The 21,018-nt window shown below is 41.0% G+C and overlaps 1 protein-coding gene across 3 annotated transcripts in view; it reads right to left on the bottom strand.

Annotated features, from left to right (window-relative positions):
- The window catches only part of ATF6 (activating transcription factor 6), a 74,070-nt gene that overhangs the window by 52,413 nt on the left and 639 nt on the right, over positions 1–21,018 (bottom strand). For 2 of the 3 annotated variants that reach the window (XM_082052568.1, XM_082052567.1), the window contains exons 3-9: positions 20,280–20,367; positions 19,851–19,945; positions 19,224–19,353; positions 18,810–19,016; positions 16,135–16,355; positions 10,195–10,380; positions 9,707–9,798 (exon numbers count right to left, since the gene is read on the bottom strand). In XM_082052568.1, the coding sequence (XP_081908694.1) occupies positions 9,707–9,798; positions 10,195–10,380; positions 16,135–16,355; positions 18,810–19,016; positions 19,224–19,353; positions 19,851–19,945; positions 20,280–20,367 (1,019 nt within the window). The remainder of the gene's footprint in view (positions 1–9,706; positions 9,799–10,194; positions 10,381–16,134; positions 16,356–18,809; positions 19,017–19,223; positions 19,354–19,850; positions 19,946–20,279; positions 20,368–21,018) is intronic. The other variant, XM_082052569.1, reaches the window with a different exon arrangement.

Genomic DNA, 21,018 nt, shown 5'->3' on the forward strand with positions numbered 1-21,018 from the left:
CAAGGCTACAGGCTGTTTTCACTCATGACAGCGGGCAGAAACGTACTTACTGTTTCCTTACTGTGTATGTACACAAACATCCAAATGTCTCATTGTCTCTACTGCATAGCACGGAAAGCTAATAGGTTATTCACTGCCTCATCAGGCCACACCAGGCTGTCCAATTTTACAGAAACCATCTCCACTACCTACAACACTTCATGAGATCACATTTCTTCGCTTCCAATGAAAGCATCAGCACAGCTGGCAGCACCTCAAGCCCAGAACCAGAGCTCCAAATTAAAGCTGATGCTTAAAGGGATGGCACACGTTCCTGGCTAGAAGTCACTCATCTGTGAAATGTCCCTACTCTACCGAAGTTGGAGCCATGACAGCTAAAAGTATACAGAAGTTTATTCATGAAATCAAGAACATCCATCCGAAGTTCTGAAAGGTATAATTATCCTGCAAAGTTTCTCCACAGCTTGAAGTGTATCAGCCATCCAGTGTGCTGACGGACCTACTGGATCTGGCGTTTTATCCTACCCTACTTATCTCCTTTCCTGTTCAAAACTGCATACTGAACCAGAGAAATTTTCCATGTGATTATTTAGTTAAAGCTGACAAAAACCTAATCAGTAGAACTGTAGCAAATCAGCGTTTTTCCATGATGGTTCTTCCTCGCTACTTGCCTCGTTCTGCAAAGGCGATTCTTGGTCTTTCAGGTTCCAGCTTGGCAAGGTCACTAGCTTGAAGTTAAATGCCCTGTGCAACATGTTCCTACTCCAGTTCACCCTGAACTCTGAACAATCAAAGTAGAGAATTCCAAACCAAGTCCATAAAGGATAAAGCTAAGCAGCACTCCATATTCACAGCTAATCTTTAGTTTTTGTAATTTAGTTGTTTTAGCTGTACAGCCACTGAAAGTCACACATACTTCATTTCATTCTATCAGCTTTGACAGAGAAGAAATGTTTATTTTTACCCTCCTCATGCTTAAAACACATTAATCTTTCCATCAAAATTAAATTTCACTTTTGGCAGCAGCTAAGTATTGGATCTTCAGCCTCAAAGAAGGTATCTTCAGCAGCAAAAGACAAAGAAGGAGGTGAACAGAGTGTGTGCTGCCATCCTTACAGGCATAAACCATGGCTCCCACCTCTGAGAGCATGGACACCAATTTATACCAATGCTCTTTATCATTATTGTTATTTTCTACAAGGTGCTTTTTTTGAAGAAGTGCTAGCAGCAATTCTGCTTTGAGCGACATGGGCTACACCTGCCTCCCCTTTCCCATTCATTTTTTTTTAGGACCTTGAAGATGATCAAAAGCATCCTTCTCAAAGTCTCAAATAGGCCTCACAAAAAAAAAATGATCCCTTTCCTTGCTCCTTTGGTTTGTGGTAATGACCCAAAACCAAAATAACTTTTATTTTGGAAAAGGAAAAACCCTGCAATTTGAAATACTGCTCTCCTTCCCCCTTCTAGTTACTTGGGGAGTTTTGCTAGTTTTTTCCCCATCTGAACAAAAGATGCTGCTGTTTTGTTGTATCATTTCTTCCCCTCCCTTTCTCCCATGAGAAACTTGTGCAGTTCATCTGTAAACATGGCTCCATCTTCAGGTAACAGATAGGAGAAGACATGCAGGTAACACTCTATATCCTCTGACCCTCATTCTCAAAGACCTTTCCTTGCCCAGTGCAGACATGAGAGTACGACACAGGATAGCAGAAATATTCCTCCTTTGTCATCTCAAATTGACACGGGGGGGAAAGCATGACTTACGACCAAGGAATCCCTTTAGCAGCTGGAAGGAAGGACAGACCTCTCCTGCAGAGCTACATCTGAAACACCTGCCCACCTGAGGCACACTGAGCCTCACAGGTGCTAGGCAGAGCAGGCTGGAACAGGAAAGGTCCTCAGAGAAGATCCCAACACCAGGACACTGAAGACGAAGTCAACATTGAGCATTTAAAAACATCACATAGAAGAGGCTAGAAACAGTGAAAAGGAATGGTAGGCGATCCCATTCAGACAGAAAAAAGCAGTATTTTCAGCTAAGCTATCAATAGTTGTTTAAAAAATGATTTAATATGACAGATGGTAAAAGCATGGACAATTTTTTCATTCTGTTGGGCTACAAGATCAGAATTTGGAAAAGAAAGAGCACTTTGGCATATCTGCCTTGAGCAAGTCCTCTATTTGCAGGAATTGAGTTATTGCCCTACGTTAAGAGTCAAGAAAGACTGAACCCGAGAAATGGCTTTACTGGACAAGATGACCAGTTAGAACTTGGAATCTGGAACCTTTTCTGTTTGGTCACACTTACACACCTGGGGTGCCTACCAAGGCTTTGCAGCCTGCATTTGTACATCCTGCATACCATGAATATTAAACAGTTTTCACACAGCCACAAACACTCTGTCCAAGCTGGCTGAGCTGTCAGCCTGTCTAAGATGCAAAACCAGATCCAAGGGAAAAAAGAAAGAACCAATAAATAGTTTGTGCAGATGTTTTTTCAGAAGTGTAGATAAATTTGATTATAGACGGGAAAGAAAAGCACCACTCCTGTCATAGTTTCTCCAGGCATTCAACGGCACCTGATATTTTAGCTGTATTTTTACTTCTTTGGTTTGAATGTCAGTTTGAAAAATGTGAAAGCAAGCCTTGCCAGGAGCCCAAACTAAATTTCATTTGCACTTCTGGCTGAACAAACCCCGTGCACTTCAAGTTTTGAGTACTGACATTTAAGTTGTACAGTAATTTGTACACAAAAGCCAATAGTGATATCATAACAAAGAATTTTCTAGGGACAGAACCATATCTGAGTATGAGCTGGGATGTTTCCAATGGGCTAAAGTTGACATTGCAAGGAGACACCGACTGAGGACCTTGTCCTCTTCCTAACTGATTCCAGACAAGGCTGCCCCAGCGCCAAATGCTCTCTATAAAGTATTTCTATTTTCTTATTCCTAATGAGGGCACCATCTGCCAAGAGCAAGCCACTACCTTCTCCTGCCGGGCTGCTCCAGAGCTACCCTCCACGAACACGGGGCTGGCGAGAGGAGCCTGGCCTCTCTCCTTGGCCGGGAAGGATGAAGACAGCAACCCAAACCAGAGGGATGATCTCTGTGCAGGACAACACAGCCAGGCCACGGCACAACTCTGCCAGGATGAACATGTGGCTGGGATCAGCAAAGGACAGAGGAAGGAATCACTTCCTGCTCCTGCAGTTGTGGTTTGTAAGAAAGACAAGGGTATCCAATTTTATTCAAGTACCAACCCATCAAGAAAGGTTCTGAAAAGTCTGGAACCTGAAGCCAAGTCCAAATTACTCAGTTTGTCCTTTTCCTCTCCATTTTTCTCTCTCTTTTCAAGAAGGAACTAGAACACAAAGCCAAAGGTGTGCTACGAAAGCAGTTTTCCAGCTTCGGGCCATCTCCAACACAAATGTACACTCCACTCAGTATTGAAACATATTCTTTCAGTGTCACAAGCATTATAGTAAGTTTCTTATATGAGAAGTGTTAAGAGGCACCTTGTGTCTTCCAGAGCTGCTTCTGTGTTTGCTAAAACACACAGAGGGCTCCGTATTTCCTTGGCAGTCAGCAGGAGCTGGCTAACATGGCACTGCTGTGCGCCTCTTGCACTCATCTAATAGTTTTCTCTTCACATTTAACCTGTTCCTCTCTATGAGTGTGTAAGAAGTTAACAGACTGTCATTTGTATGTATGTTTGTTAGCACACTTCAGGTATACATCACATGGAAGTCTATTAACCTCCTGAAGATACTTGGAAGACTATTGAGGCTTGCAAAAAGCAGAGAAGGAATCCTTTCCTGTTCCTCCCCGAGTGCAAAAAAAGCCCAGGATTGGATGAACTGAGAGTAAGAAATCCACCCTGTTGTACAGCCCATAATTTGTGGTTCTCTGTTCTCAGAACATCTTTTAGAGATGCCTCAGCAGTCGGTACAAGTTTAGACAGCATTATCCAGCCTGCAGCTGAAGGAAACCACAGGCCACAGGTACCAGGTTTAACGCTCACAGTTCAGCACCCCCAGACCAGGCACCAGCCCAGCTGGAAGGTGGTGTTGGACAAGGAAGGAGCCTGGCTGGGGAGTTCCTCCTCCATTACACCACAAGCCATTGGTGATTCCAACTAACCTGCCTCACATCACACCAGAATGGAGCAAGGAAGGAGCACACACAGAGTCAGAAAGACTGTTACAGCAAGAGAAAAAAAAATACAATATACAGCTCAAACATCTCTGCAGCAACACAACACTCACCGCATGTGATGTTATGATAACCAGATCAGCTCTATGACCCACACACAAAATGCTCCTTTTAAGGGAACTACAAAATTATTTCTCTAACTTTCTGACATCCCACCATATCCCCAGCCTCCTACTTGCCTTAAGATGGGTCTGTTTCTTTAATCAAGGAGTCCAGCATTAAGGCTCAAACAATAGCAAGCTTGCACATAAAGACTGCTGAATGCACCAAACCTCAGAATAATTCCATTTTCCCACACACCACCTCAAGATTGCTCAGCTCAGGTGAGGGCTGTAACCTGCACTGACACCAACACAGGTGTTTTCAATGGATGGTGCTTCCAGCAGCTCAAACCATGTGCACTCCGAAAGCTCAGCAGGCAACAGTGGTGCTGCCTGGCAGCCTGCAGACTCGCTGGGATGCTCATCTGGGTGATGGTGAAAGATTTGTGTTGTGCTTACTTCATGTTTACAAGCAGATCGTGGCTGCGTGCAGCTGCACAACCTTTGGGTGACTTCCTTATTTTTAGTAAAAGATGATTAATCTTACCACTTCTGTTTTTTTTTTTTTATAATGTTTGTGTGACCAATCTAAGAAATTAGACACACCCCTAAGTCTTTTCAGGAGTCAAAAATAACTGCTTCTTCATTCGTTGCAGTCTACAACAACAGCAGAAAAATCACACTTCTCAGCTGCCCAAGCAGGTGTCTTTATTTGCAGATTACTCACTGGATCTAAATTTTTAATAGATTATTCAGTTTCCAGGATAGTCTTGGAAAGTAGGGAAGAGGCCATCAAGACACTCTAGAGAGGAGTTGCAATGAAGTCTCTACAAAAGGCCAGCAATTCTAGCACAGCTGCTGTTGGTCAACAAAACACAAGACTTTGAATCAGCAGCTTTACTTAGCTCCAATCAATCACCACCTCAGTCATCCTCTACCACAAATACAGGCTACAAAGTCTTGGTGCATCATCAAGTCTGTTAACCAGTTTGAAAGGGGTTCAGCCATACAGAGAGGGCCAACTTGTAAGAAAAAACAAAATTAATTAAAAAACAAACAAACAAACAAAAAAAAAACCACAAAAACCAAACCAAACCAAAACAAAAACCCCAAAAAAACCCACCACCTTCTCAACTCCCCTGTTCCAATCTCTTCACAGACCTCCCTTTCTTGTCTCCAACTTCCTATTTTCCTTTGCTTTCTGTCCACTAAATATCCGAAATGGTAGTTAGGACACATTCTGGTTGGGTGACATCTTTATAAATGCTCTAAGACTGTTGTTAGATGATGACCACCATGTAATCTTGAGCAGACTCATTAGGGGGAAAACAACAAACAACAACAACAACTAGTTGAACTTTTCTCATAGCCAGGAAGCCAAGAAAGATAATGCTAGGGCCACTAGCAGGTACCTGGCTTATGTGCTTTGAGGCTACTGCGCCAAGAAGCAGAGATGCAGAAAATTTACCTTTTGTATCTTCTGTGATTGTTCTCCCTTCTCTACTTTTTATACATTAGTTGGGTTAGTTTCCTGTAAATATTTCACTATCACACCTAGGGCTTGCATGAGAAAAAACAAACACACAAGACAATTTATATACAAATAGGAACAGGGAAGAGAAACAAAAGAAAAAGATTCCCAAAATATATACATGGATTGTTTAGGCTAGAACATGTGCTTGGCTTCCATTTGTTCCAGCATTGTTTGTGCTTGTTTAACGCATTTTCAGATCTGGTTACTGCCCAGACACAGTCTAATACAAATACGGAAATTAAACAAGAAAAAAAAAAAGGCATCTAGGAATTCTAACAGCCTGAAAATTTTCAGATTTCATGTCGTAGGTGATGAAAAAAAATGCACAGCTCATTAGATGTATCTTGACGCCAGCAGTCGGGCATCTTTCTGGGGTGCCAGGCCAGCTCACAGCAGCCGTGCTGAGCAGCACCGGCTCTCAGAAACGCTGCCGCCCGCAGAGCCCTGCCTGCCGCTGCCCTGCTCCAGCTCCCAGCCCTGCGTGACAGGGTTTGCGCCTGTTGTGCACACACAGGGGTTGCCAATTCCTCTCTTGTACCTTGTGGTATGTAAAGCTGGGGGGTAAGGGGAGTTGACATCTTCAAGGAATTACATCAAAATGCACCCTTTTCCCTTCATACACCTCACCAATCATTCTTAAATAATAATAAAAGGAAAATTTTATAGATGCTAAATCCAAGTCCAAATAATTCACAAAGATTAGAGAATAGTTCATTGATACACAGATGGGAAATTCCTGGATGTCCTTCTTCTAGTATAAAGCAAATAGATTAAATAGAAACTTACACTAATAGAGTTCCTGCTAAATCACTTCTGCTTTTAATAACTGAAAGCTTCCGTTTTCTATACAAATATCAACAAACCCAAAAGAGTTTAGTAACACAGTAAAATACAAGGCAGAGTTAACATTAACTCTATAAAAGTCACTTTCATGACAAGAAACTATTCAGTTCACATTTATATTCAGTTCACATTTAATTTGACATAAATTTTCTGTCAGAGATAAGATGGTGCCATTTCCAAGACCGATGGATGTTTTTTTGGTTGGCAATTAAACAGACTGTACCAGACTCCCTCTCCAATATTTTCAACAGATTTCTTGGGTCAATATGTCAGCAGCCCTACCAGGCTTTTGGCCCCACTCTCATATTCCCATGTTCAATGTTACAGATTGCCCATACACAGTCTTATTTTTCAGCGTGAAAAAAAGCATCAGCAGAATAATTTTATCTGCTAAACTCATTTGCCAAGGGCTGCCACTTCCTGAACTGCTTCTCTTAACCTTAAAACAGCAGAACAGCACAGCCTCAGAGTCCTCCATGGAACATCACAATCATCTCACCGCTTACATGCACAGTCAACAAGACCTAAGACCAATAAACTGTGTGAACCAGTGCTAGTAAAACACTTATCCACTAATGCAGAAGAAAACACAGAACTAACCACGCAGTCGCCATCCAGATGTGATTTGGTGGGATGCCGAGTGCCCAAACACTGCGCTGCACCTCTCGGGACCTGCTGCAGGCCAGGGAGGCTCTGCCTGTCCCCACTTGCACACCCCTGTCCCCAAACAGCCTGACCGCTGTGCCTGCTCTTGATTTTATGGAAATCGGCAGCTAAAAAGACAACCTGCGTTATCTGTTCATTGTTTTTACCTCTAGCCTGCAAAGAATCCTATCACTTCTGATGAAGAAACGGAGAAGGTCAACTAAGGCAATTTAGAGGGTGAAATTCCCACACTTTCAATTTTTTTTTTGGATGTCATTCTCTCTTTGCAATGGTTCATTGGTTTTAAATAATAAAATATTTACTACTAATATGTTTGAATCAAAACATCCTGTACCTGAATGCTGTCACACCTTCATACAGGTGTGCAAGTGAAATTATTTCCTACATAGAAGAAATGGCAACACTGTCACAAAGTTTCAAATCAGATTTATCTCCAGTTGGCCGCTGCACAGAAATCAGGTATTCCACGGATAGTTAACTCGTGGGGGAAAAGGAACTTTCACTGAACTTTAGGCTAGCACGGATATTAAAAAAGAAAAAAAATCCTTATTTCTGTAAGAAGTTGCAGGGACTGAAAAACCTCACATTTACTGGAAGCTTCTGTTGTTAAAGACTAAGCAAAACAGCGATCATGACTTATCAGGTTCATGCAGCTACCATTCAGCGACACCTCTATAAAAGGAAGAAAATGCATACGGGAGGAGTGAAATATTAAGTAATGGTTTGCATATCCCACGTTCTGGGCCTTTGAAAGGGTACTGCACAACCAACATTCACACCACCCTGATACAGTCTAGCATTTATTCTGCTAAGGAAAAAAAAAGCAGAAAGAGAAGAGTAATTCCTTGCAAATTTGCAATTACATTTCTTCTCACCGCCCAAATCCAGTACTGATGCAGACCACTTAGTTCAGGCACAAAGATTACACTGACATGCTCAGCCAGACACCCAAGAATTTCTTTTTGCTTTATCTACTTTATTAAACATCAAACAGGCCAAGAAATTAACTTATCTTGCCATCAAGTTCAACACTTATTCCTGGGAGCAGAGAAGTAAACATAGGAACTTTAGACCACTGGGGTAAAAAGATTTCCCACTCATCACCTCTATGTTTCCAAGCCTTGCAAAACTAACAAGAGCTTCAACACATTCCAACTCCTCACCGTAACGTGGAGGCAACTAAAATCTTTTCCAGCTTCAAAAAAATTACTGGTCCTATTAGTTCTCACCAAGTAAGAACAGTGTCTCTTGAGTGAGTGGTAATGTTTGCAAATGCTAATGGGATGTACAAATCAATCACTTAGTACCTGGATGCTGATTTTTCTGCCTGATAGTCAACAGTCTCAATACAAATCCTAAATGCTCTAAGAAATGGTCTACCTTAAAATCATTCATATCAAAGTAAAATTATCAGCTGTATTTCACTGCCTGAGATAAACAGTATTTGCAAATACTTCAAAAGTAATGTCAGCTTTAGCAAATTTTCTAATATTATTAAAAATATAAACACCATCGTTGTACAAGTTTATCATAGTCAGAAACAAAGTCTTCCTCCAGATTTATCCCATCCCATTCCTTTAGTTTGACTGGGGTTTTGAGGACAAATGGAGACACTGCTGACTGAGAATCTACTGAAATATACTCCCCTTTTCCAAAAACGAACAGTTTCATATAAAAAGGTCCTTATATTCCAAAACCAGCTTAAACAGACAGATATGTGCAAGAAGCATCCTTTTTTAGTCTGTGCTCTTCCACAGATTTCTTCATAAAGTGTCTACGAAGTAATGCAGTATTTCTTTCCTGCTCTCTGGTTCCCATGCCCCACTGACACACTTTGAACAAGAGAGGTTCTTAATTACCACTTCAACTAATTAAGGAGAGGGAACAACCTCTTCACCAGATCTATAAGACAAGTAATACAGGGCTTACACTGTAATGATTGTGGCTAGACACATTTAATGGTCAGGACTGCAAAGCACTGGAACAAACAGTAGGATTTTCAGCACTGGGTACTAGAAGCAGCTTAAACGCAGCTACTGAAATTAGCACTGGTATAAACAAGCAGAAGAGCTCTCAAGTCCGTGACTTTTTTTCTAAAAAGATTCTAAACACAGCTCTTCATTCTCTTCAGGTATAAATGGAACTGCAAACTGCTGTGCATGGCATTGATGAATAAAATGCCAAGGCAAGAGAAGTTAAAAGTACAAGATCTACGTCTTGTGGCCAGAAAGATTCCAAAAGAGGAAACATGAAGACTATGAGTCTTCTCCTGTGCAGGAGAAGAGTAAAAGACAGAAGTCAGCTTTCAAGCTCAAGGCTTTACAACACAATACTGCCTGTATTAAAGACTCAAACAAAAACTGCAGGACAGCAAAGATGCCATGCAGAGGAATTCCTAGGCTGCTTACCTCAATGGACCATAATTCAACATTATGAAAGCCAGTACCACCATCACACACAGGGTCCTTCTCTTTGGAGATGACACTTTGAGCTTCTGGTTCTACACAGGAAAAAACAGAGAAGACACGCAATAAAAAAGAAGCACAGACAGGCAAAGGTATGTCAGATGCTAAATAGAGCAGACTGTACTTGCTTTTTAGATTTATATTTGCCTAGTTATGTACAAATACATGCCAGGACTACTTTAAAATAAACCTCTTTTTTTGGTATATTATACTCAGCTTCTATCCAGTCTATCTTCTCAGTGAAATCTTCAGAAGCACCATGAACCATGTGACCGCTGTTGTGACCTAGAGATGGTGAAAGTCCTGCCCGGAGTGGGAGGCTGGGCTAGAAACCCCCAAAGGTCTTACAGTTAACATTTCCATATTCTGAACATTTCCACCTGAGCAACTGTCTTTATATAAAAAGTTAGATCATCATCACAATCTCTTACCTCTAATACTACTTCATCCAGCTGCCTCTTCAGTGTGCTGTTCTCTTTCTTGAGTTTCTCGTTCTCCAGTAAGGCTGCCTCCAGCCTCGCCTCCAGTCCCAACATGTATTCTTTCTTCTTCTTCCGTGACTGAAAGGCTGACTCCCGGTTTTTGATCATGCGTTGCTGTTTTCTCAAGACATTGACCTAAACAGGCAATTCAGAAGCCTGTTAATGATCTGCAAGTTAAAAGTGCCTCTATTTCATGCATAACTCCTGCTCTTCTCCTTTGTCAAAAGTCTGCACAGATAGCTTCTTGCACTCTGCTTCAAATGAGCTGAAATGTTCAGCACAGAGGCAACTAGGACTCACGGTACACCTCCAAGAGTTAGAGCCTGCAGATAATGAAAAGGCAGGTCCTGTGCTCTCTCTGTTTTCTCCTGCATTCTCAATCTTCTAGGTGTAGGGGGAACAAAATGTGTACTCAACCAGCAGTTTGATGTGATCAATCAAAAAGACAGAAAATACATATCTACAGGTCTGCAAGGTAACAAGAATGTCTTTCACCTTCACTTTACCACAGACCCTTTTATAGGCTACCATCAGTCATCTGTTTTCTTAAGTAGAAAGTCCTATATTTTTTTCAGTCTGCCTTGTATGGAAGCTATTTCCATACTGGTTACACCTGTTTCTGTATCTTTTCCAGCTCTGTTATATAGCCTTTAAGATTCTGAATACTGTTGCTGATCTCAGATGGTACATTCTATGCGTATCAAGCACTTACATGACAGTTTAAATGCAATGTGTGGCTGCATCTGTACTAGCATTTTAATTCAGATCAGGACTGTTGCTTCAATGCACATATCCTGGTTGTCCCACTTAATATGCTTTGGTTCACATCACAGAACAGTCTCTGATAGAGCACACAAACTGGAATTCCTTCTGGATGAAGCTAAACCAGCAAATACACTCCAGGAGGGCACATAACTCATTCCAACCGCTAGCAGGCATTTGGTCTGCAAGACCAGATGGGGACAGTTCAAAGTAATCCCTCCCCATCCTCCAACAGTCTTGAGGACTCTGATTTTTTTTCCCAAGCAGTAACAGTCTATCATCTTTTACCACTTACTCATTTTGTGGTTTGCACTGAGTGGGACAACCTAGACTGAAAGCACCTTGGTGCTGACAAGGATAATGATGATCGATACTGCAGAGCTATACAAAACTACTTGAAATTGCAAGTTTAAACACTACTCTGTTGATTTCCTTTCCCTCACAGAGTAGTAACAGCAACTCTGTTTTTATTAAAAACAGAAGACTTCTATCACATTATTAAGCTACAACAGGATGTGCCTTAATGATGTTTACACTGAAAGAGAACTGAATGCTTTATCTTACAGCAACCTGAATATCCTCCAGTAGCTACCAACAGTTGCGCTGGAGTAATCTGCATCTATCACAGCACGAAAGCTAAAGAAAAAATATGAGAACTAGTCTAGAAGTATCAGTGTAGGAAAAAATGAACAGGTCACAGAATAGTAACATTAACAAACTTAAGATAGTGTGCTCCAGTTAAGGTGTTGTTGCTTAAACAACCTTATCTACAGCTTCCAACTCTCTCCCTGTATATACCCGCACACAGACAATATGTTGCTCCAGGGCTTTGGTGTCTGCAAGAAAAATTGGCTGCAGGTTGTTTGAAGAAGTCATTCTTCTTTGTGATACTGCAGTCTGGTGACAAAGACTAAGAAAACATTTTACAGTGCATTAACATTTTGGGCTGTTTCCACGTTGATCTAATTGCTTTCTGTAAAGATCATTTATTATATGTCTAGTCTGACACCAACAAAAGTCTGTGAAAGTGAAGCTGTTTGTACTTACTCCAGGTTCCCTCTCTAGCAGAGGGTAGAGAAGGAAAAGATTTTAACATATTCTCATTAACACAAAGCTTTGTCTTGAATTTTTTAAGCACTACAATACTTAATATAAGAAAACTTCTGCAGACACATAAACACTTTGGAAAAAAAAAATATTCAGGTTATCCAAGGTCTGCAGTGTATAGAACACAGTAATTTGGGGCCAGGATCATTTCAACTGTCCAGAGATGAAATAATAAGGAATGAGTTCGTGCAGCAGCTGTGGCTTGAGTTACATGATATTCCAAACAAGTAGTCACATTCCTCTTTTCAAAAATAAGTTTTGCACGATGAAGTCAGAGAAGACCAAATTGTTTACATCCATTCTTGTTTGCAGACCTGGTCAGAGTTATTCATTACTGGACAGCTTCTGACTGTCTGGAACATCTGAAAAATCTACCTGCTTCCCTGGAGAAAACACAGAGTTGAAGCACCAGTGCAGCGTTTGTACACCAAGAGTACATCCTAAGGCACATCTATCGCCATTTCAGACACTACTGGTTACGTTTCAGATGGTATTTATGTAGACTGAGCTCCTTTACAGTGTTCTCCAAATGCTGTCAGGAACAACAGTCCAATTCAAGGTACTTTGTGCATTTCAGTCTATGCCACACCAATTTCACTGTGACTCATTTCTGAAGCTTGCTAAAATGAAACCCAGAACTATTCCTGTCCTTGAGTTTTAAAACTTTGTTTTAACTGACAATCCCTAAATCAGTTTAAGGTCCTTGGTCAATCCTCTAGGGCTTGCCTGGCTTCTCTTAGTGAATAAGCCACAACCACACACCTGATCCTACCTAAATGTGATGGAGGAAACAGAAAGAGGTGTGTGTGTGTGAAACAGCGCAACAATGCTTAAACCTGGAAGCAGCACAGCACTAAGCATTACACAGCTGATGAGGCATCAAAATAAACACACCCCTTGCTTGAGCATTTTGATAATCAGAAGAGTGAGAGGAACCCATTTATAATGACAGACCACCTGAACAACATCGCTTTGCACAAGTGCTGAACACAGATTAAGTGTAACAAACATCTGTGCTAACTTCTTTGGCAGCCTCCCTCTTTGTAGGTTGTATTATATCAATTTACCACTCCAGATAGTAAACACAGACCATAAAGGGAAAATACCGGCATTTAAAAAAAAAAATCAAACATTACTCAGTGATGCAACTTTCGCTTCCTAGCTTCAAAAATTACACTCCCAACAACACAACACACACACAAGATATAAACATGGAGAAGTGAAAGGTTCCTTAAAAATCCTGGCTTCAAACAGTACTAACTAGATTCAGACTGTCCTTTGTTTTCAGAGTCTTCACAAAGAGTCATGCACTTTACAAATAAACACTATCTCAATTTAGTCTTCCAAAGAAAACTCAATTCCGAGCAAAATTTAACATCCACTCAAACATAAGCTGTATTTCTAGCACAAGGTGGTAAGAATGTTTCTCACACTCCACCAAGTTTTTGGTACATATACCAGGAAAGTTAACAAAGAGCTGAAAGTACAAATCATTGCAACTTTACACTGGCTGGCTTCTTACTTCAGCTTATGAAACCTGCTGTCTTTGAAGATGCATCTGAAACGCAGGAATACAAAACCTATGCAAGTGTTTCCTCTGTTCTTCTGAAGGATCTGGGTTTTCTTGTCTTTAACTCAACAGAACACAACTTGACTGAGTTTATTTAATTTGAAAATCACCCAATGTACAGCACAGAAAGTAGGATTCTTTAATAGAAATCCACATTTATGTTGAAATAATTTTGCATAATCTAATTTCTTCTAATTTTTCAATATTTTCTTATGAACAAAATTGGAAGGCAGAATTAAATCCTTTCTCACTAGAGTGGAAACATGAGAGAAAGGCCCTATAAGAACACAACAAAACTGGATTCAGTCTCACACCTACTGTTTATGTTCTCATATCATTTAATTGCACCAGGAAAGGCAATGTGCTTTTTTGGTTAAGTGCCTCTTTCCTTCAACAGGAAAAGCAGCTTGCTGAGGCAGCATTTCTTTTGTCCAACTTCCTAGTGCAAAGTTCTTCACGGGTTTCCGAGTGAAGCGTGACGGCACTGAAAGGCTGGCACATCCCTGCGCCAACGTGTGCCACCAGGACTAGCACATCAGAGGGCTCACGCGTACAGCTTGCCACCAGCCCATCTCAGTCTAATCCACTGGACTGGCTGAATGTTCAACTAACACTTTATCCCTCTAGAGACCAAAAGAAAGTCATGCATTGTTTCTTTTCATCCTGCAACACCTGCTTAGATTAGCAAACAAAAACACGTGTTACAGAGCTCAAATGACAGCTACATCTGTGCAGCCCTGAGCACCACACATGGCATGTAGGCCAGTCACAAGATGTTTTAACCCTGCTGGTGCCAGCTGTATCCTGAAACATTTGGTTTTTTTCCAAGTGTTATTACACAGTATGTGCCAAAGAACAGCTGCAACTGTTTTTCCATGTTTCAATAAACACAGGTAAGATGTGCAGCATTTAGGCTGATATCAAGTCTTAAAACTGCCTCCCTAGAACAGCTTCAGGTGGAAATATTCACACCACCATAGCTCAAAACAAACAGCTGTTCCTTACCCCAGCTACATGCTTGACTACTGACTGTCACAGATGTATATATGAAGTGTGATGACAACAAGGGGGTTTTGTCAATTAAACCTTATATTCAGACAATGGCAAGGTGCCAGGCTAGTCCTGATGACAGGGAGTCACAAATCTAAGGACTGCTGACAGGTCTCTTCAGTTTGACTTTGCATGGCAGGCAAATACCATTTAAAAATGCAGAGCCCTTAATTGGTCTGTCTACAGACAGATCTTTGTTGGCTTCTTGCAAATTCAAGATTAGCTTTCCACTGCAGTCTGGCTGGCAACTTATTTGTAGTAAATAATTTTTCATTTAAAAATCCAGCCCACAGACCAACACAAATAGTGATGAAAATTTAACATCAAGCACAAGTGGCAATTCTCAAACACTAGGAAACAGCATAACAACATCCCTCCAAAGAAGGCAGAAGGCACATCCCTTTGAGAAACAGTGTCGTGCACTGCTAATAAGCAGGTGACTACACTGCAAAATTTCATGTGAATGGACACCAGTGTTTTCTCCCTCACACTGAGAAATGCAGTAGGACCCTCAGCAAATGACAACTGTGCTTGGAATGCCACACGGGAGAAGGATACCCTGAAAGTTTAAAAGCCACAAATAAGAAGCTTCAGTACTTTCCATAGCCATGCCTTCCTTTGGATGACAAAATGCAACCCAAGCAGCTCTAAACTACAAAGAACTAAATCAATTAACATCCAGCTTGCTACCTAGTTAAGATGTCAAAATTGAAGGGGAAAAAAAAATCCCACATATCTCAAAAGCCATTTCTGCTTATATCTACCGCTTATTGTGAGCTACTGTGGAAAAACTTATTTATTTGAGCAGTGATTGTTGAGAGTTTAACCCTTTTCTACTCATTCAGTATAAGATCAAAAGGGAGCCTGAATAGATTAGGATCATATGAAACTCAACAACTGAAGTTTTTAAAAATCATGAGTAAAATCCGGGGAGAGATAAAGGGGGTGGAAAAAGAATCAGATACACTGCTGACATTTCCAATTCATCTACTTCCAAAAGAGAGCTTTTGTTCTATGGATTAGAAAAACAGTTTAGCACTAATCCAAAACCAGATATATCAAATCTTCCTGTATGTAAGACAGCTCCAGCCATTTAGAGCTTACAGTTGAGAAGACAAGCTAAGTAAAAAAATATATCGGCACTGTCTTCTGCCACAATGCTTGCATACCTGGTATGCAGCTCCAGGCAGGCCAGCAGATATCAAGCTGTTTCTCCCCATTTCCTACCAAGTTGCCAAATGCCTTGTTTACTGTTAGAAATCCTATTAGACGAGCCAAACTACAGCACTGTCTTCCTGACCCTCTAAAGTGACCTGGTTCTCCCACTACATCCCACATGCAGGTAACCGAAAACTGTTTCCAGGCGTTGGTTATTAGCTGTCATCACAGTGAGAACTTACATCCAGTCCCATTGCTGGTGAGGGGCTTTGAAGCAAGGGCTTAGTCACTGGTGTTTTGCCGCTTGTTGAGCCATTTCTAGCAGCTGCAGGCAACGCGTTCACCGTGTGACTGTGAAGTGGCGTGGTCCCTCCGGTGACAGTGATGACTGGTGGGGAGGCAGGAAGCACCCCAGGAGCCTGGAGCTGCACCACAGTGGGCTGGGGGAGCACCACCGACGGACCTAGAACACAAGGACAGGAGTGCTCAGCGTACGATATTAAATGGATTTGTATATGAACAGTTTGTAGGGGAATACTGAGACAGGAGGTAGAAAGCCTTGCTTCCTCTCTGGTCCCACACCATTTATCTTAAGTCCAACTCTTCAGCATTAGTACCTTCCACAAGATAGGAATGGCAAAGAAAACAACTCAAAAGTCTGCAGGACTCTTAATTCACCCTGCAAACCAAAACCACACATATTACAGGGATCCACTAAATCAACTCTCTCCCAAAACCCCATAGCTCTTCAAAGTTTATAGAAGTCAACACGTGTTAGAAACATTACTCATTTCGGTATTGCTAACACTTGATGCACTCGAGCAACTTTTTCAAAGAACTTAGTCAGCTCACCTCAATCCTTCTTCCTTTTGTCCATCCCTACTTTATTGCTCTATTCAGTGGAAAACTTACTATACAGAAGTGACTCATACTATATAAACCAATTCAGAAACAGCATAGAGGAAGAAGATAAATCAGAATCATGCAAGTTACTTTCAAAGCCTAAGTTAAAGCCACAATTCACACTAAGACAAGACTAATTGTTTTTGAGAAATGTCTTATGTAAGAATTTTTATGCAGAAGCTGAATAGATCTTAAATAAAAGCAGGCAGAAAAAATGAGGTAATTTTGACAGAGTTTGAAACAGAATTAAGAACAGTCACGTCCAAGAAATTTCAGTCCAACAACTACATTTAATTCAAGCAGGTGCTTAGCAATATTTTGTTGTTTGAAAACACATTAAGGTCTCTTTAATCCTTTGTAACGGGATGACCTCGCCAGCTTTCAGAAACAGCATGTTCCAGCTGAGCATTCTAAACAAAATGCACAACAATGTCAAAGTCATTTACCTAGTGCCACGATCTTTTATGTATGAGGTGTAGGATTATATCTCCTTTTTTTGCAGAGATGATCTTGAAGACATCAGAAGTTAGTACCATATTTAAGAAGCTCAAATGGTGAATTTGAGATTATTTCAACTATTTTTTAAATGCACAAAGTATGTGATACTCTAAGATCATGCTTTCTTCTTTAAGCTTTTATGAAAGGGACTGTAAAAGTATCGTTCCTCACGCTCCTTTGAAGATAATAGCATATTTCAAACTGGTAACTCCAACTTGTCATGTGCAGGGGATTTTGATTAACGAAAAAGATCCTTATGGTTTTTGTTATGGAAGTAGCACTATAAAAACTTTAAACACACCACCAGCTAAAGTAAATACATGGCATGGAAATACTTTCCCAAAAGTATTTCCTCTATAGTGTCACACAGAAAATACTCTCCTGATTTTTCTTCAGGGAAAAGGAGAAGCTGCTCTTCACAGTACTATACTTATATCCAAAAAATCCATATCCACAACATTCCTCATTCCAGATGGTATTTTATCAGCTGGAACATCAGAGGGAATACAAATTAGGTCACGCTGACCATGGTCCAACAATCTTAGGTATGTTGTAACACACATCAACAACTCCAGCTTTGGCTTAACTCCTGATGGATGAGCAATTAGTAATGAAGACAAATTTTTCACTATTGCAATAAATTCTAGACACATGCCCTCAAGTATTTGTCTCATATTCCTTCCACGCCTCAGTGCCTGTACAGTCAACCACAAGTGACTGCAGCCATCAGCTGGTGAAAACAAGAAACTACATCTGACTATTTCAGCAATACAAGTCCTGTCCCTACTGCCTTAGCTAAAGAGTAAAATTATGCTTGGGATTCAAAAATGAAGGCTCAAGCTACTTCAAAAAATCTGTTACAGGGCAACAGGAGGAATGAAGAATTATTACTGGACAGGAAATCACTTGTCTCTTGTTAACATTAGCAAGCAGCTGTATGCAACTATTCTAGCCTCTGACAGGGCTTTCTTCAGTCTTAGCAGATTTCACAACATCCTATAGAATGCTGTTAAGTGAGATAAAAGGCCATAAACTCATGCTCCCACCATCCTGCAGCAGAGTTTCATGTGGGTAAAAAAACCCTTTTCTCACTCCTTCCAAGCTTTCAAGCTTCATTCAAGCCATCCTAACTGATTCTGCTGGATCTTCCTTTGGTTTTAAGAGAACAGCACTGTCATTGTGTCATTACATACCACTTGCCACCACAGGCAAAGGTCCCTAGAGATCCTTCCAAACCAGCAGTTTTTTCTCCACAGCTACCAGTGCTCAGCATAGTCTCTCTCACTATACTGTCTTCCTTTCCACATGACGCCCAGGTGAGTGCTAGTTCTCACAGGACTATATGGGAGAGGAATAAGGCCATCTTCTCAGCCTGAAGATTTTTTAGCAAAGCATCTAGGACCCCTCTTTTTTTCCCTAGCCCTCTCATTTCAACCACGAAACCCAACTTCATGCTAGCAACCATCCCAAATAGTGTGTTTACCCCCCAGACCTGGCTCAGTCACAATTCATTTACCTTTAGGGGGTGCTGGCTGGATGTTAACAACTGGCTGATGCTTTGGCAGTGGCACAAGCGTGGGAAGAGTCTGAATAATGATGGTTTTAGCTGGGATACCAATGTTAGTCTGAGCCTCAGGGACAGCTGGCAAAAGGGGTTTAGGTTGTATCGAAGGCCTGGATGCTGTCTGACCACACCTCTTCAGGGTCCTCGCAGAATTATTTGCTAGGAAAGGAAAAAGAGTCAGAGTTGGACCAGTTGGCATTTGGTATGTTTTTTTTACTCATCTGTAATATTTCTTAAGAATAGACATATTTGATGACAAATTCAAATCAGAAGTGACAGGATATACTAGCGTCTGTTAGCTAAACATTGATATGGGAGGCGATATACATACTATCTGTGGAATCAAAGTAACTGAATCTTTCATACCAGACCGAGAAGCGATGCTGACAAGAGGCTTCTTCCCTCCATCTCCTTCAGGGGATGCAGGGCTTTTGCAACTCTTGCTGTACAGAGAGATGGGAGACATCTGGGAGCTACAGCTGCAGTCCACATCATCCTGCAGACAGAAAGTACATGAGAATAATGCTTTGGAAACACATAAAAGTGCCTACTGGCAGCTGAGAGTATAAAAGCCTTTCATCACATCTGTGTTACCCCTTCAGCAAACACGAGAAAGGTTTCGTTCTGCAGTTTTATTCTGGTCAATGCTAAGTACCACTGAAAACCACAGAAGTACCTCTCCTTATCATCAGAGCAAAAGGGGGTAGAGGTCAGCAACTTCTAAATTTCAGAAAGCATTCTGTTTGGCAACCAGACCAATACACACAACTGAGGAAACAGAACTGAACATGCTCTTTTTAGAACAGGACACAGCAGAAAGGAAGGAAGGAAAACATCACTGAAGGAAAAATGTTTTTCCAAGGGTTAGAAAAACAAGCTGTTTCCTCTTATGCCATGAAGTTACTCAGACAAGTAAACCACTGGTCTTTTTGTGTGTGGCAGCTGGTTCTGAATGAGTGCTGCTATCTGTGTTACAGAGAGGTTTCTGCATACAGGCACATTCTGCACTGGAGAGTCCACAGACAGCGGAGAAGGGACCGAACAATTTGAAGTGGCTGGTGACAAGGGTTCTGTCTTCACGCTTGCATCTGCAAGAGGCAAAGGAACAAATTTTACTGTACAAGTGTTTAACAATGGCTGATCAGTAAAGAACACACTGCCCTACACCAGCTATTTAATTCCTGAAACAAGGCACAGCAGAAAACACAGCAAGATTAAAGATATTAAACAGCTTAGCTTGTAAGGCAGTCATCATCAGCTGCACCCATGCTACAGAAACAGCACAACTTCTCATCAGAGAGCTAAATGCTGCAGAATATCAAATAGCTTCACATACATTTACACTGTCCTTAAGTTACAACAACTCACCCTTGTAGGGTGGGGGGGAATAGTCACACCTGCAAAATACAAAAGGTAAATTACCTGCATAAGCATGGCCTGTGATATTCCAAAGATCCGAGTCACAAGACATCAAATCCAGATCAAAATGAAAGTTATAGAGATCCTTTTCCTGAAATGACAGTTCAGAGAAAGAAACAATACAGAAAGACAATATACCAGCCATTATGTTCATGTTCTTACAGCTCTAGAAATCTGCCCTTAAGGATAGAACAGGGCAATACTCGACTGAAATACACAAGACAAGGCTTCTTTTAAAGCTTAGAGCTGTAGGAAAGGAGCATACCAGTTTAAGACCATCACTAATTACTGTACTGTTATTAGTAATTTATAAAGTGAAAGTTATAAGTCTAGTCACTGAACCACCTTATAATAAAAAATAAGTTTAAGCAACTTGTTGGCACCCTCCCCTTCATCTTAATTGAAAGATTTACTTAATGCCCTTCTATCACCAGATCTCCAAGTACTTTATAAACAAAAGCAGTATCCGTGTCAGTTTACCAGCAGGAAGAGAGACATGAGAACTGATCTGCTCAAGATATGACGAACAGTATGTATTAGGCTGCCCTACATTTGAATACAGCAACATCATCATCTTCTAAAGCCAGGGACATCAGTTGTCTTTTTCAATGGAAAAAAATGAGACTAAAATAACTTCATATACACTATTCGTTGTACAACCTTTAAAACAGTGATCAGGTTTTTGCCCCATTTTTTCTGCTGATGCAACTGTAAGTCTCAGATCTGCACTCAAATCTAACCT

This window comes from Streptopelia decaocto (assembly GCF_964273445.1).
Source record: "Streptopelia decaocto genome assembly, chromosome: 5".
NCBI lineage: Eukaryota > Metazoa > Chordata > Aves > Columbiformes > Columbidae > Streptopelia > Streptopelia decaocto.